Raw genomic sequence first — 15,753 nt, 5'->3', positions numbered from 1 at the left:
AAATCAAACAGACCTTGGTTTAGATTCCAGCTTTTTTTGTTTGCTAAATATGACCTTGGGTAAGTCACCTAAGATCTTGAACTCAGGTTCTTTTTCTCTGATGGGTTTACCACCTTTTAATAGGACTGTTTTCAATATTAAATGAGATAATGCATTTGATGGGCTTAGAGTTTCTGTCACTTAGTAAGTACTAAATAAATGATAGCAGTTACTGTGTTATTAATTATGATTCTTCTGAAGGAGCAGAATAGGCCAGTCTACCTGTAGCTTCCTAACTAGCTATATAGAACAAATAATTTTAACCATTTAAAATTTAAGCAAGATAAAAGGAGAATGCTGTAAACTACCCAGGAAATTTGGGCTGATCCTCAAAACACAGTTACAACTTACACAATTTTAAGTTGATTATCTTTTCATTAATGTTCTAAAATTAAGATCTCGGGCGCCTGGGTGGCTCAGTCGTTAAACATCTGCCTTTGGCTCAGGTCATGATCCCAGGGTTCTGGGATCGAGCCCCGCATGGGGCTCCCTGCTCAGCGGGAAGCCTGCTTCTCCCTCTCCCACTCCCCCTGCTTGTGTTCCCTCTCTCACTGTGTCTCTTTCTGTCAAATAAATAAATAAAATCTTAAAAAAAAAATAAATAAATAAAATTAAGATCTCTGCCTTACATGTAGGAACTTGAATGTGGAATGGATTAATGATTTATAGGAAAAACACTTTTATGTAAATTCCTTTGTGCTTTAAAAAGTAGATGTTTTCATTTTTTAGAATAACATGCATTTTGTATTCATAGATAAAGGTCAGTCTTTAAGGCCTGAGATAAATGAAGATGAAGTCAATAAGGAACAGAAGCTTTCTTGCATACGAAACATGGATGACATTGTGGATTTATCCTCCAGTGAAAAAACTGAGAAAAGAGCTGACCCTATCCTTTTATCAAGGTATTTTTCTATACCTTTACTGACTTTGTTTACATCTTCTATCAGTTACTAAGAGGGGAGTATGAAGTCTCCAACTGTAATTATGAATTTGCCTGTTACTCTTTTCAGTTCTATTTGTTTTTCTTCATGTCTTTTGAAGCTCGTTAGGTGCATGCATATCTAGAATTGTTGTATCTTGGTGAAATCACCCTTTTATCATTTGTGTGTATCATTATGATATTTCTCTTTGTTCTGGTGATTACTTTGCTACAGCTGTCTTGTGGTTAATGTTTGCATGGGTTTCTTTTTTCTTTTTTTTTGGTGGGGGGAGAGAGCAAGCATGGGGGGGGCAGGGTAGGGGCAGAGAGAGGGGGACAGAGAATCCCAAGCAGGCTCCACTCTCAGGATGGAGCCCGACACAAGGCTCAGTCTCACAACCTGAGATATGACCTGAGCCGAAATCAGGAGTGGGACGCTTAACCAGCTGAGCCACCCAGGCACCCCTGACTGGCTTATTTCACCTAGCATAATGTTTTCAGGTTTCATCTGTGTTGCAGCATTTGACAGTATTTCCTTTTTTTTTAATGGCCAAATAATAGTCCGTTGTGTGCATATATCACATTTTCTTCATTCATCTCTCAGTGAACATTTAGGCTGTTTAGTTTTTTTAAAGCTTTATTTATTTGACAGAGAACACAGCGAGAAAGGGAAAACAAGCAGGGAGAGTGGGAGAGGGAGAAGCAGGCTTCCCGCTGAACAGGGAGCCCGATGGGCTCAATCCCAGGACCTCGGGACCATGACCTGAGCCAAAGGCAGACGCTTAACCCCTGAACCACCCAGGCACCCCTCTCTTGGCTATTTTAAATAAACATTAGAATGTAGATATCTCTTTGAGGTCCTGTTTTCATTTCTTACAGAAAAATACCCAGAAGAGGGATTGCTGAATCATATGATAGCTCTATTAATTTTTTTTGACATTTTATTTTTTTTTTTAGGTAATCTGCCCCCAATGTGGGGCTCAAATTCACAACTCTGAGATCAAGAGTCACATGCTCTACTGAATGAGCCAGCCAGACACCCCTCTATTCTATTTTTAACTTTTTGAGGAGCCTCTCTACTTTTCTTCACAGTGGCTGTGCTATTTTATCTTCCCATCAGCAGTGCACAAAGATACCAGTTTTCCATATGCTCACCAACACTTATTATTTTCTTTTTTCTTTGTTTTGAAAATGGTTATTCAGACATATGTGAGATGATACTTCATTGTGGTTTTGATTCGCATTTCCCTAAGTGATATTGAGGATCTTTACATATACTTATTGGCTGTTTGTCTGCTTTGGAGAAATGTCTGTTCATTTCCTTTTCATATTTTTTAATTAGGTTATTTTAATTGAATTATAGGCATTCCTTTTATATTTTGGATATTAAGCTTGTGTCAGATATATGGTTTACAAATATTTTTTCCCATTCCATAGGTTGTTATTTGACCTTGTTGATTATTTTCTTTGCTCTGCTGAAGCTTTTTAGTTTGATACTGTCCCACTTGTCTATTTGTGCTAGTTTGTTCATACAATTCGGAAGATTAATAGTTTCTTTGAAGCTGAGCCCATGGACCTTGGGTCCTTAATTTGCTAGGTGACAGAATTTAAATTGTGACTTCAGAGATACAACTAATTTCATAAACTACACATAAAAGGTACTATGGCTTTTTTAGGGGAAAAACAACCCTGTAATGACTGTTAAGATCCTAACTGGTTTTGTAAAACAGTGAGCCAATTCTAAAATTATTAATTACACAAGAGCAAAGGGTCATGAGTGGTAAAGACAACTTGAAAAACAACATTTCTGGGGAGGAAATATATTAATACTTTAAGCTAGAGTAATTAGTGTGTTACTGGCACAGGGACAGATTGACTCAGCAGAACTGAATATAAAGCCTAGGGGGAAAAATTTAGGAATCTGATAAATAGCAAAGGTAGCATTAGAAATTAGTGGGTGAAGATTGAATGAAATATTCATTAGATGGGTAGATCTATCTAATATTAGATAGTATTAGATCCTTATTTCACCCTCTATGCTAAATTTCTGATAGATTAAAGGCTACAGGGACACTGGGTGGCTCAGTCGGTTAAGCGTCTACCTTTGGCCCAGGTCATGATCCCAGGGTCCTAGGATCAAGTCCCGCATTGGACTCCTTGCTCAGCAGGGAGCCTGCTTCTCCCTTTGCCTGCCACTCCCCCTGCTTGTGTGCGCTCCCTCTCTTTCTCTGATAAATAAATAAATAAATACATAAATAAATAAATAAAATAAAATAAAATCATGTGTAAAGCAAATCTTGAAAACTTTTAGAAAAAAGTGTTTGGAAATACCTTTGTGATGTCAAGGATTTCTTCACTTGATCTTAGCCAAAAGGCCGAGAAGCGATGATGATGTCAAGGATTTCTTAAGATGTAAAAAGCAAAACTTTAAAAGATACAATTGATGAATTTGACTGCAGTAAACATAACTATTTCTTTTGATAAAAGATTTCATAAAGAACGTGAAAGGCATACTACTGATTGGGAGGTTTTATGTATAATATCTAATCAAAAAATAATATATAAAGAGCTCTTATTGATTAGTTGGGAAAAGACAAACACCCAGTAGAAAAAAATGAGGGGAGAAACAAGATCTAGTTAAATGTCTTATGTGTTCATTCTGGGTGCCAGTTAGTACATGGCCATGATTTATGGTATTATTAGTTGGATATTTCGTAATATGGCAGTCTTCTCTTGGCATACAGTGCTAACTGCAGCTTATGCATATTGGCACTGTGTCCTTGGATTTATAAAACTTTTGGTTAACAGAGTACCATGCAAAGCAGGGCCTGCCTGTGTAAGATTTTGATGAGAGATTATTCCTAAATATTGCTCTGATTTTACACATAGATTTGTCAACCCCATGTAATTAAGAATTTTTCATTTTGACTTCTTGAGTGTTTTCCTATGCCTTTTAATTTGTGGGTACTCTTTCTCTGTAGGTACAGATTTTTTTGTTGTTTGTTTGGTTTTGAGAGAGAGGAAGTGTATGCGAGTGGGGAGAGAGGGGCAGAGGGAGGGGAAGAGAGAATCTTTTTTTTTTTTGTAGAAAGCATTTTTTTTTTTTTAAGATTTTATTTAAATTCATGTTAGTTAACATATAGTATATTATTAGTTTCAGGGGTAGATTTTAGTGATTCATCACTTGCATATAACACCCAGTGCTCATTACATCAAGTACCCTCCTTAATGCCCATCACCCCATTACGCCATCCCTCATCCTCCTCCCCTCCAGCAACCCTCAGATTGTTCCCTATAGTTAAGAATCTTAAGCAGCCTCCACGCTCATTGTGGAGCCCAACTTGGGGCTTGATCTCACCATCCTGAGATCATGACCTGAGCTGAAATCAAGAGTTGGTAGCCTAACCGACCGAGCCACCCAGGCTCGCCTAAAGATACAGCTTTTAACAACATGGTACAAGAAGGATCATAGAAAAGTCAAAATATTTATATTGATAATTCCAAAATATGAAGTATCGTTTTCTAACTGGTTTTATATGTTAAAAAATATTTTAAGTAGATATTATTAAACATGTATCACTAAGAATTCTTTTCCTCCTGATGTGTTTTCGTTTGCTTAGTGATCAACAAGATGCAACCTCACTAGCAACTGAAGCTTCAGAATCAAGCCCTTCAGATTTGCCTTTATCAGAAGCTGGAATTACCTCAGTGTGTGAAGTGAATAATGTGGAAAGTAGTTGTACAGAAGAAAGCAGTGTTGACCTAAAAAATAAATCATTGTAAGTATTTTACATGGTAGGATTTTAAAATTTACTTTCAAAATTGTGATGATTTCTTATTTAAGAAATGATAATGTTGCTTTCTTTAGGGATTAGAAAGGGACGGTACACCATTTAATATATAATTGTACTATGGTCTGATTGTGACATAAAGGCTTATCACTTTGTATTTCATTACAGAAAGATTCTCTTTTATATTTAATAGATAACCATGATAGGAATTTTATGTACAGTGGTGACTTATGCTGAAATCCTAAAATAATTTGGAAGCCTTAACATTTGCTGTTAGATACTTTTACTTGGTTTGAGTAATTTTTCAAAGTCGTAGATTTTTGATATTGATGACTTTAAAGAAATTATGTTTTCTAGTGTGCAGATACTGATTAACATTTGCACTAAAAACAGAATAAAAGCACTACAAGAATCTGCCTTTGAAGAGACATAGCTCAGAAATTCAGACTTCCTTTTTGGGTCCCTCCTAAACTCCTCATATAGGCTTAAAGGCTGTTTAGTTTATGAATTCTTAAACTTATTTTCAGTAAAGCACAGTCACAATGAGAATGAAACTTTTTTTTTAAATAAAAATTTAGTGTTTGGAATAGGCAATATGGTCTTATGGCTCAAACACCTAGAAGTATAAAAAGATATGGAGTGAAATATCCCTCCTTCCATGTCCACATTCGCTCTAAGTAACTTGTGTAATTTATTGCTTCTATTCTTTCAGAGATTTAAAAAAAGTACTTTAAAACTAATACAAATGTATGTTCTTTATATTTTTTTACTCTTCCTAAAATCCTAATGATAGTGTGTGTGTGTTATATACACACACACAGACACCATTTTGCAGTTTTTTGGTTTTATGTCTTGATATCTTTGCATAAAGATCTTCTTTATTATTTTGGGTAGCTGCATAGTATGTAGTGTTCTGGTGTATATGTGCTGCTGAAGCGAGCACTTCATAGTGTCCTGGTGTATAGATGGATTAGAGTTTATATTATCAAAGCCCAGCTGATGGCTAGATAGGTTGTTTTTTCAAACAGTGCTTAAAATCTTTAATTTCTATCCTTTGACTGTATGTAAGTACAGTGGACCCTTAGGAACAACACAGTGGTTAGGGGTGCTGACCCCTTTGCAGTTGAAAATCCACAAATAACTTTGACTCTTCCAAAACTTAACTACTAATAGTCTACTGTTGACTGGAAGCCTGATGACGCAATTGGTTGATTGACACATGTTTTGTATGTTATATGTATTATATACTGTAATCTTACAATTAAAGTAAGCTAGAGAAACAAAATGCCTTAAAATAATAATGAGAAAATACATTTACAGTACTGTACTGTATTGAGAATGATCTGTGTATAGGTGGAATCACACAGCTTGAACTTGTGTTGTTCAAAGGTCATCTGTATTTGTAGGGTGAGTATTCAGACTGGAATTGCTTGCTGCAATGTATATATGTGTGTGTGTATACACATATACACATTGAGAATTGTGAGAGATACTTCCAAAGTGTTCTTCATAGGAGTTGTACTAGTTTACATTCCCCCCAACATTGTAAGAAATGTCTCCCTTAACAGAAAATGGTGTTTATCAAACTAGGGTTTATGCTGGTCTCGAATAGATTAAAAAATAATACTTCCGTGTACTATCTCCATCCCACTCTTCCTTTTTTGGCAGGGGTATGTAATGCTTTGTTTTTATTGAGTTTTTTATTTTAAAAATTTCTAACCTAAGGAAAAGTCAAAAGAATAGAACAACGAACATTTGTATATAATTCTCCTTAGATTCTCTAATTCCTAATACTACATTTGTGCTTGCTTGCACAGGTGTGCACGTCTCCCTCCCCCCTTAATTTGTGCTTTTTTTAAAACCTATTTTTATTTTGTTTTTTAAGTTCATATTCTTTGTCCTTTTTTTTTTTTTTTTTAAAGATTTTATTTATTTATTTGACAGAGCACAGGCACGGGGAGTGGGAGAGGGAGAAGCAGGCTCCCTGCTGAGCAGGGAGCCCAATGTGGGGCTTGATCCCAGGACCCTGGGATCACGCCCTGAGCTGGCGGCAGACACTCAAACGACTGAGCCACTCAGGCGCCCCTCTTTGTCCATTTTTAAAATGAGTTTTTGATGCTACTGTTTGTAGGAGCTCTTTTTATTTTAGGGAGATTAGCCTTGTTTTTTGATTAGCAAAACATGCTTTCTTGGTTGGTAGTTTGACTTCTGACTTAGTCATGTAGAAGTATTTGATTTTTATGTGGTAATATTTCTCAATTTTGTTTTTCTTTCATGGCTCCTGAATTTTTAGTTAAACTTTATGAAGGCTTACCCCAACTCAAGGTTATAAAAGAATTCATCCGTGTTTACTGTGTGGCTTTATTTAACTCTGATGCATTGGAACATATTATGAGTACAGTGCAAGGAATGGAGCTAATTTTATTTTAGTCTCCAGTGTTAGTTTTCACATCACCATTGCTTTGATATTATTTGTAACAGTACATAATTCTGTATTTCATCCTCGCTGTTTTGAAATGCTGCCTTTTTTATATACTACTTTCATGTGTTTTGAAGTCATCTTCTAAATTTTCTTTTGTGTTTCATTTATCTGTTTATTCACATATCAGTACCAGTGTTTTAATTATTGATGCTGAGTAGTTTCTTTTTAGCATCTGGTAAAATAAGTTACCTCCTCATGGCTCTTGTTTTTCAATTCTCTTTGCTACTCTTACTCTAAGTAAACCTAAAGGACTTCTTTTCTGCCTCTGAGTGGATTTTTAAAGAATTTTTCAGAATTTTGACTGTGCCTCCATGTTGGTGCTATTTAAATAATGTTCATTAAAAAAAATAAAAAATAAATAATTCATTTTTTAGGGAAACTGATCAGTCAGGAAATGTTAAACTGATGGGAAGAAGACAACTACAGAGACCCAAACCCAATTTATCAAGGGCAGTTGGGAAGAAATCTGTTCTTTCACAAGGTAAAACAGATGCGGAGAGCAAGAGTTTACGTGCAGAAACTTCAGTTGAAAAGGTATGGAGTAAGACACTTTATAGAAAATAAAATTACAAAAATTTTCCCTAAGTAGTTGGGAATAAACTGTTTAGTTTGTAACTACATGATAATGTAACTGATACTAAAACAAAGATACAAGAACACATGAATATTAAATGTGTCTTGTCTCCTGTTTATGCATTTAGAACCTAGGACATATCATTTCAAACATACTCAGTAGTGAAAAATCTCTTTTGTTTACTTATCTAAATTTTTAAAAATTAAAGTATTTTTTTTTTAAAGATTTTATTTATCTATTTGAAAGAGCATGAGAGAGCATAAGCAGGGGGAGCGGCAGAGGGAGAGGGAGAAACAGGCTCCCTGCTGAGCAGGGAGCCCAACGTGGGGCTCGATCCCAGGACCCAGGATCACGACCTGAGTCAAAGGCAGACGCTTAATGACTGAGCCACCCGGGCGCCCCTACTTACATAAATTTTGTATTCAAAATGTTTTTAACCAGTTTTCCATCAAATTATATCCGTAGTCCTTTCCGCAAACTGACATATTCCTGTCCTTCATAATCTTTGTCTTTCTTTTTATGTATGAAAACATTTCTGTAGGTTTTAATCATAACATACATAATATTTAAAACTTTTTTCTGTGAAACTAGTCATTAACCTTTTCTTGGGGTTAATCTTTTTAATAGCTGCATCAGGTTAACATAATAATTTACCTAAGCATTTTTCTAATGGTAGACATTTAAATCGTTTCCATTTTTTTAAACTCTCATAAATAAAAGCAAATGGTTTTGTAAGTAGCCCTTTCTTAAGAAAAAAAGCAGAGGATAAATTTCCACAGGAGGTGAGATTAATGAGTCAGAGTGTTTTAAATATTTCTTGGCTTTTGTTATGCATTGTCAAGTGACAGTCAAAAAAAAAAGAATTTATTTACACTGCTACAGGCATTAAATGAATGTTCCCGTTTTTGTATATCTCTGCTGGCATTGTTATAAATTTTTTATTTTTGCTAAAATACATTTTAAAGTGTTAGCTTTTTTCCCTCTTATGTTAAATATTTTTTATTATACTTCTTGTAATACAATCGTATTATTATAGTCTTGTAAAATTCGACAAAATTGGGAAGCTACAGATTATTGTGAAAATTAAGACAAAAATTACTTGTGATTTCATTATCCAGCTGCAACTAACCTTTTAGCATATATCCTTCCAGCTTTTCCTATTACAAAATTTATTGGTATTCAGTTTTGTATCCTTCTTTGGTTCTTAACATTTCTTAAATATTTTTCCATATTATTAAATATCCTTTGAAAACATGGTCTTTAGTGACTTCATAATATTCTGTCAGTGGGTATAACTGAATTTAACCATTTACTCATTATTGGATATTTTGTCTGTTCGCAGTGTTTGGCATTTTATATAATGTTCTAGTAAACATTCTTGTACTTTGTCTGAATATTTACTTAGAGTCTTAGAAATGGTATTACAGTATGAACATTTTTTTTTTTTTAAAGATTTTATTTATTTGACAGAGACACAGCGAGAGAGGGAACACAAGCAGGGGGAGTGGGAGAGGGAGAAGCAGGCTTCCCACGGAGTGGGGAGCCCGATGCGGGGCTCGATCCCAGGACCCTGGGATCATGACCTGAGCCGAAGGCAGGTGCTTAACGACTGAGCCACCCAGGCGTCCCCAGTATGAACACTTTTTAAATAGATTTTATTTATTTGAGAGGGAGAGAGAACGAGTGTGCACAAGCGGTGGGGGGAAGGGGCAGAGGGAGAGGGAGACTCTCCCTCTGAGCAGGGAGCTCAACATGGGGCTTGATCCCAGGACCCTGAGATCATGACCCCAGCTGAAGGCAGATGCTTAACCAACTGAGCTACCTAAGTGCCCTGAGTATGAACGTTTTTTAGGCTCTTGATTTCATATTGGCAAAAGGCTTTCCAGAAAGGATATACCAGTTTTTGTTCCTGTCAGTTATTAGATGGGATTATATGTTTTATAATGTTCACAGCTGCATCAATGATTTATAAAATTCTTATAATTAGAAGAACAAAAAATGAAATGTCATTGTTTTAATTTCCATTTATTATGAAGTTTGGACTTTTTTATGTTAAGTCAATAAAATGTAAAAAATTGAATTTATAGAATCATACGGAAAAGGATAAAGTGAAAACATTGGACATTTCTGGAATGGGGAATACAGAGAGAGAGAACCCAGAAGCTGAGACTGTATCTACGTAAGTATTTAGGAAGTAGAATAAAAGTAGTAGCTTTTAAGAATGACTCTAATAAGTTCTGTACTTGATAATGTCTGAATTTTATTTCCGTTTAGTGTACTTAAGTCTTCTCTTCACTGTAGGTGTGTTGAAACATTTCAGTAGTGATCTTTATGCTACTGGAGAAATAAATTATGATAGGGATCCATTGGGTTCGCAGTTACATTTCTTCCTCAACTTACTAACAGGATTTTAACAAAGTCTTGTTAGATTAATTGTTAAGATACATGTTTCTGGATAATTTTATGTATAGCAGGTTTCAAAAGGGAATATTTAACTGGGAATGCAGATTCAGAGTAAGTCTTATTCTAATACTAATTTGAACCATTGGATTCTGGACTGTACATTTATGCCGTAATCTTTGTCTAGTGCCCTGGAGGTATACGTTACAAACTAGTAGTATTCTTAGTGGAGAATGGTATTAAGTGTCTGTCAAATATAGATTTTTTTCCAGTTTTGTGATGAAATGATTTGTATAGTTAGGGTTCCAGGAGTATGTCTGTCCCAAAGTGTTAAGGTATAGAAACAGGAGTATCTTTGAGGATGTATTTGAGGACACTTGTAATTATTTTTATATTCCAAATGGTTTACTTATTCATACCTTGGAGAAGAGAATACTGAAAACAAACATGTGACTTCAAAATAACCATAATTCTATTCTTTTGTAGTTCTAGTGAAAAAATTGGTTTGCAGGAAGATGATCAAACGAAGGCTGTCAGACCAGCACGACTAATGAGGGGCCGATTGCAAAGGCCGAAGCCAAATGTAGGTAAAGCTGCTGAAAGAAAAGAAATTCTTGCATCACAGGAAAAAATTGAGGCCAATGTAAAAAAGAATGAAAGTCAATCCTGTATTACTAGAGATGTAAGTACTCTGATTCTTGCCATTTTTTTTGTTAAACAAGTACTTAAGCCTTTTTTTACCTCCCTCTTTAAAGGGCAAGACTGTACAGTTGTGTACATTGTATATTAAATTTAAAGCCAAAATCTCAGAGCCAGCAGCTTTGCTACTTGTAAAGCCATTTAACTCTCAGCAATCTAGATTTTGGGCATTTATATAATGGAGCATCTGCTTTGATCTTATTACATCATGTTTGACTTGCCTCCCCCTCCCCATCATTTAGGTATTTGAATTACGCTTCCTTTTTGAAAATATAGCTAGATATGTGAATTTTAACTCTGGCTTAAACACAGTAAAATGTTAAAAGCTTCCTACTAAAATAGAATTCCAAGAACAAAAGATGATGAATTTTAGGTTATTTACATAATAACTAGTCTTTGTGATAAGGGTAAGAGTTCAGATCATAGTTAGATTTGAATTTCTTTTGTTACAATTCTCAAGGTCTATACTGTAATGGTACTAATCAGAAGACAGACCCCTGGGAATAACTCTAATAGACGAGACTGAAGCGCTGTAACTTGCTTTCTGATTAGGAGGAAAAGAATGGGGGCTTTGAGATAAGGTAGAAGGTATAGCTTGTGAAATTTTTAGAGATATTTAAATAACACTAAAAAAAGTGTCCTTTGAATATAATTTTATAATTTTGAAATGTTTACCATTTTCCTTGTACTCAAATTGGATAAAATTTTCAATGCAATTTTTTATAAATGGGTGTTTCATTGAGAAACCTTAAAAATGTATTTGTTGTTAAGAGTCCTGAACAAGTAGAAGATCAGTCATGTAAAAATGTTGACTTTGAAGACCTCACATTACAATCTGAGAAAGAAGATAATTTTTTTCAAATGAACGTTAATGAATGTGTAAGGTAAGCATCATCTTAGTGGTTATGTAATCTTTGAATTTAGTATAAAGTTTTAGGAATGTTTAATCAATTTTTAAAAACAAAAGCAAATCAGATTAATATTTGTGTATCAAATTACCTAATATTCACAATATAACTTCACTTTTCAGGGCAATTTATGTCATAGCTTTCTTTTTTTTTAAAAAAGATTTTATTTATTTATTTGACAGAGACAGAGTGAGAGAGGGAACACAAGCAGGGGGAGTGGGAGAGGGAAAAGCAGGCTTCCCACAGAGCAGGGCGCCCGACTGGGGGCTCGATCCCAGGACCCTGGGATCATGACCTGAGCCGAAGGCAGACGCTTAGTGACTGAGCCACCCAGGCGCCCCTATGTCATAACTTCCACGTTAATTTCTCAGTTACTTGTGATTTGATGAGTTGATATACTCATCATAAATTAGACCTGAATTAACATACATGTTAGATTAAATGTCTGTGTCCAAATGTGAAATGAAACTTATTTTCTTCTATTTGCTTCTTTGGGATTAGATTGATCCACATATGACCTTTATTTAAGGTTCACATAAAGTTTTTATAAAACCCATATATAGAAACCCAATATTTCTCCTAGCCACATGTGGCTCTTTCTTTTGTTATTTCCCCTCTGGAGGGTACCAAACAAAATCGATGGAATTATTAGTATACTTTGGAAAATGTTTTTCCTTTGGAAATACTCAATGTACACAGAAGTAGTGAGAACAGAATAGTGGACTTCTGTGCATTACTATGTAGTTTCAACTATTACTCGTATTTTATCAATCTTTACATTTGAAGTCTGGCCTTTCTTATACTTTCTTGTTCAGATCATACTTCAATCTGGCTGTTTGAGATGCTGGTCATATCTGGCCACATAAATGTGTTGTTTAACTCTTATGGCAGGGCATATGTCTGGATAAAAGATAGGAGGTGCCAAGAGGTAGGAATAGTAGACATAAATTGGTCTAGCTCCAATGCAGAGGACTGGAGACCCTTAGCCAGTATTTGGGAAGGATTGTGTGGATGACAATTAGAGACTGTTCAGAGCCAGTTGACTACTACTGTACTTGACTTTATTGATAGATTTCTCTTTATCCATGTCTCTCTATGAGTAGATCTATTTATTTTAAAAATTTGTAATTTCAAAACATGGGTTTTTTCCCCTCTCCTTTAATTTTTAGGTTTTACCCAGAGATACGTGAGGCTTTCTTAATTTATTTTTTATTTTTTTGTTTGAGAATTCCTCGTCTTTCAGTAGTATTTTCTCAACCATCATTTCTTCAGCTGGCAGTATGCTTTAAAATTTGTATTTTTTTTTTTTTTAATATATAGTATTCAAGAGGATAATAAAGTCCCAGTTCTAAAGACTCGATTTCAGAAACCAAAGCCGAATATAGGAAGAGGAGCTAGAAGAAGAGAAATTTTCTCAAAGGAAGAGGTGTCAGAGGAGATTGTTGCATCTGGGCAATTCACAGCACCTTTGAGAGAAATTACGAGAGTGGAAGAAACCTTACCAAGGGAGAGGGTATTAGTGGAGGCTAATACTACTAAGGAAATGGAGTCAGATTTTAAAAAAACTGAAAGAGACAACTCTCCTAGAGAGAAGATACCAGAAATGATGGACAACACTGTGGATATGGAGACAGATTTGAAAGAAACTGGAAGAGAGGTTTCCCCAAGGGACACTATATCAGAGGTGTCTGATGTCACTGAGGAAAGAGTGACAGATTTGGAAGAAACTGGAAGAGAGGTTTCCCCAAGGGACACTATATCAGAGGTGTCTGATGTCACTGAGGAAAGAGTGACAGATTTGGAAGAAACCGGAAGAGAGGTTTCCCCAAGGGACACTATATCAGAGGTGTCTGATGTCACTGAGGAAAGAGTGACAGATTTGGAAGAAACTGGAAGAAGAGAAATATCCTTACAGGAAAATACCTTGGAGGTCAGCACTACAGATGAAGTAGAAACAGGTTTAGAAGAAACTGGAAGCGAGGTTTCTGTAAGGGAAAATGTACCAGAGATGGTTGATGCTACTGAGGACAGAGAAACACATTTGGAAGAAACTGAAAGAAGAGAAATAGACACAGAAGGAAAGGCCCCACAGGTCAAGACTCAAGGTGAAATGGAGACAGATTGGAAAGAAATTGAAAAAGGAACTTCCCTGAGGGAAAAGGTACTAGTGGGGATCAGTGCCATAGGGGAAAGGGAGATTGATTTTAAAGAAACTGGAGAAAGAGACCTTTTTGTGATGGAAGAGGTATCAGGAAAGACGACTGCTACTGAAGAACCAGAGGCAGAATCAGAAGAAACTGGAGGAGACATTTCCCTGAAGAAAAGCAGGTCAGAAGAGATTAATGCTCCTGAAGAAATGGCTGCAGATTTGGAAAAAACTGGAAAAATAGACATTTCTCTAAGGAAAAATGGAGCAGAAGAGGCTAGGACCTCAAGACAGATGGACACAGATTTAATGCAGAGCAGTAGTAGTTGCTGCAGCACTATGCCTTCACTAAATATCAAAGTATGTCTTTTTCTGTTCTTTAGAAAAACTGTTTTTGAACATTTTTTCAGAGAAAAATTATCAAAATAAAAACCGTGATTATTGCTCTTAAATCCCATAACATTTAAAATCTCTAAAAGCTTAAAGTCTTTCCCAGCTCTAAATTCTGTGTTTTAGGACCTTAAAGAAACTATGCATTTTTAAAAAAAAAAACTTAAAAAATATTTAATTGTGGATAAGTTACCATTCTTAGTGTCAGTTTGAAGTTATTCTTAGCTAAAAGGAGTGTAGGGAATTGGACTGAGTTAGTGCTAACTCTAGTATGAACATGCATTAGAATTATTTCTTTCGACCAAATGTCTTTCTCAGTTTTTATTTCCTGTCCCACTCCACTTTTATTTTTATTTTTATTTTTTTTAGATTATTTATTTATTTAGAGAGAGTGAGTGGGAGGGGCAGAGGGAGAGAGACAATCCCAAGCAGACTCTGCACTGAGCGTGGAGCTCGACGTAGGGCTCAGTCTTAGAACCCTGAGATCATGAGCTGAAACCAAGAGTTGGATGCTTAACTGACTGAGCCATCCAGGTGCCCCCCACCCCCACTCCACTTTTAAATTTTCTTTTTTCTTTGTTTTTAAATTTTTAAGTTTTATTTTATTTTAGAAAGAGAGTGAGAGAGAGTGCGAATGTTGTAGGGGCAGAGGGAGAGAGTGAAAGAATCTAAGGCATGCTCCATGGTCAGCACAAAGCCCAATGTGGGGCATGATCCCACACCCCCGAAATCATGACCTGAGCTGAAATCGAGAGTTGGACGTCCAGGTGACTGACCACCCAGGTGCCCCTAAAATTTATTAAATATTTCCAGTGGGGTTGCTTGGCTGGCTCAGTTGGGGGATCATGTGACTTTTTTTTTTTTTTTTTACCATGTGACTCTTGATCTTGGAGTTGTAGGTTTGAGCTGCACGTTGGGTGTACAGATTACCTAAAAATAAAATCTTTAAAAACCCAAAAGTTTCTAGTTACTTTAAGTTCACACAGTTGTGACATTATCCATTTGTGCCGATTTACTGTGGTTGATTTCCTGTGACTATTCCTCCAGAATGTTAGCAGTGAAGTACTATCCATGGTGCATACACCTGAAGAAGAAAAAAGAAATTCTGAAAAGGAACTGTCAGGTCACTTGAGTTGTTTGAAGACTTCTTTGCAGACTTCTGAACCTGATAAAACAGAAGACCAGGGGATGCTGTCTCCAGATGTTCCAGAGCAGTTTTCAGATATTAATTTAAGGTACAAGTATATTGGTCTATGTGCTTTTAAAAGACAAAGCATCTATTTTTTAAAGTTTTTATTTTTTTTTAAAGATTTTTATTTATTAGAGAGCGAGCAAGAGCAGGGAGAGGGTAAGAAGAGGGAGAAGCAGGCCCCCCGCTGAGCAGGGAGCCCGATGTGGGGCTTGA

At 35.8% G+C, this 15,753-nt stretch overlaps 1 protein-coding gene and 1 long non-coding RNA gene across 3 annotated transcripts in view; one reads left to right on the top strand and one right to left on the bottom strand.

Annotated features, from left to right (window-relative positions):
- The window catches only part of BDP1 (BDP1 general transcription factor IIIB subunit), a 93,336-nt gene that overhangs the window by 28,894 nt on the left and 48,689 nt on the right, over nucleotides 1-15,753 (top strand). For both annotated transcript variants that reach the window (XM_078067214.1, XM_078067215.1), the window contains exons 13-20: nucleotides 794-941; nucleotides 4,579-4,737; nucleotides 7,606-7,765; nucleotides 9,893-9,984; nucleotides 10,692-10,887; nucleotides 11,676-11,788; nucleotides 13,133-14,318; nucleotides 15,396-15,583. In XM_078067214.1, coding sequence (XP_077923340.1) covers nucleotides 794-941; nucleotides 4,579-4,737; nucleotides 7,606-7,765; nucleotides 9,893-9,984; nucleotides 10,692-10,887; nucleotides 11,676-11,788; nucleotides 13,133-14,318; nucleotides 15,396-15,583 — 2,242 coding nt within the window. The remainder of the gene's footprint in view (nucleotides 1-793; nucleotides 942-4,578; nucleotides 4,738-7,605; nucleotides 7,766-9,892; nucleotides 9,985-10,691; nucleotides 10,888-11,675; nucleotides 11,789-13,132; nucleotides 14,319-15,395; nucleotides 15,584-15,753) is intronic.
- LOC144381123 (uncharacterized) overlaps nucleotides 15,171-15,753 on the bottom strand; it is a 56,228-nt gene continuing 55,645 nt past the window's right edge. Inside the window, exon 3 of the long non-coding RNA XR_013445754.1 lies at nucleotides 15,171-15,432. This is a non-coding gene — a long non-coding RNA (uncharacterized LOC144381123). The remainder of the gene's footprint in view (nucleotides 15,433-15,753) is intronic.

This window comes from Halichoerus grypus, chromosome 2 (assembly GCF_964656455.1).
Source record: "Halichoerus grypus chromosome 2, mHalGry1.hap1.1, whole genome shotgun sequence".
Classification (NCBI taxonomy): domain Eukaryota; kingdom Metazoa; phylum Chordata; class Mammalia; order Carnivora; family Phocidae; genus Halichoerus; species Halichoerus grypus.
The sequence above is the reverse complement of the archived record's forward strand: the minus strand, read 5'-3'. Positions and strand labels throughout refer to the sequence as shown.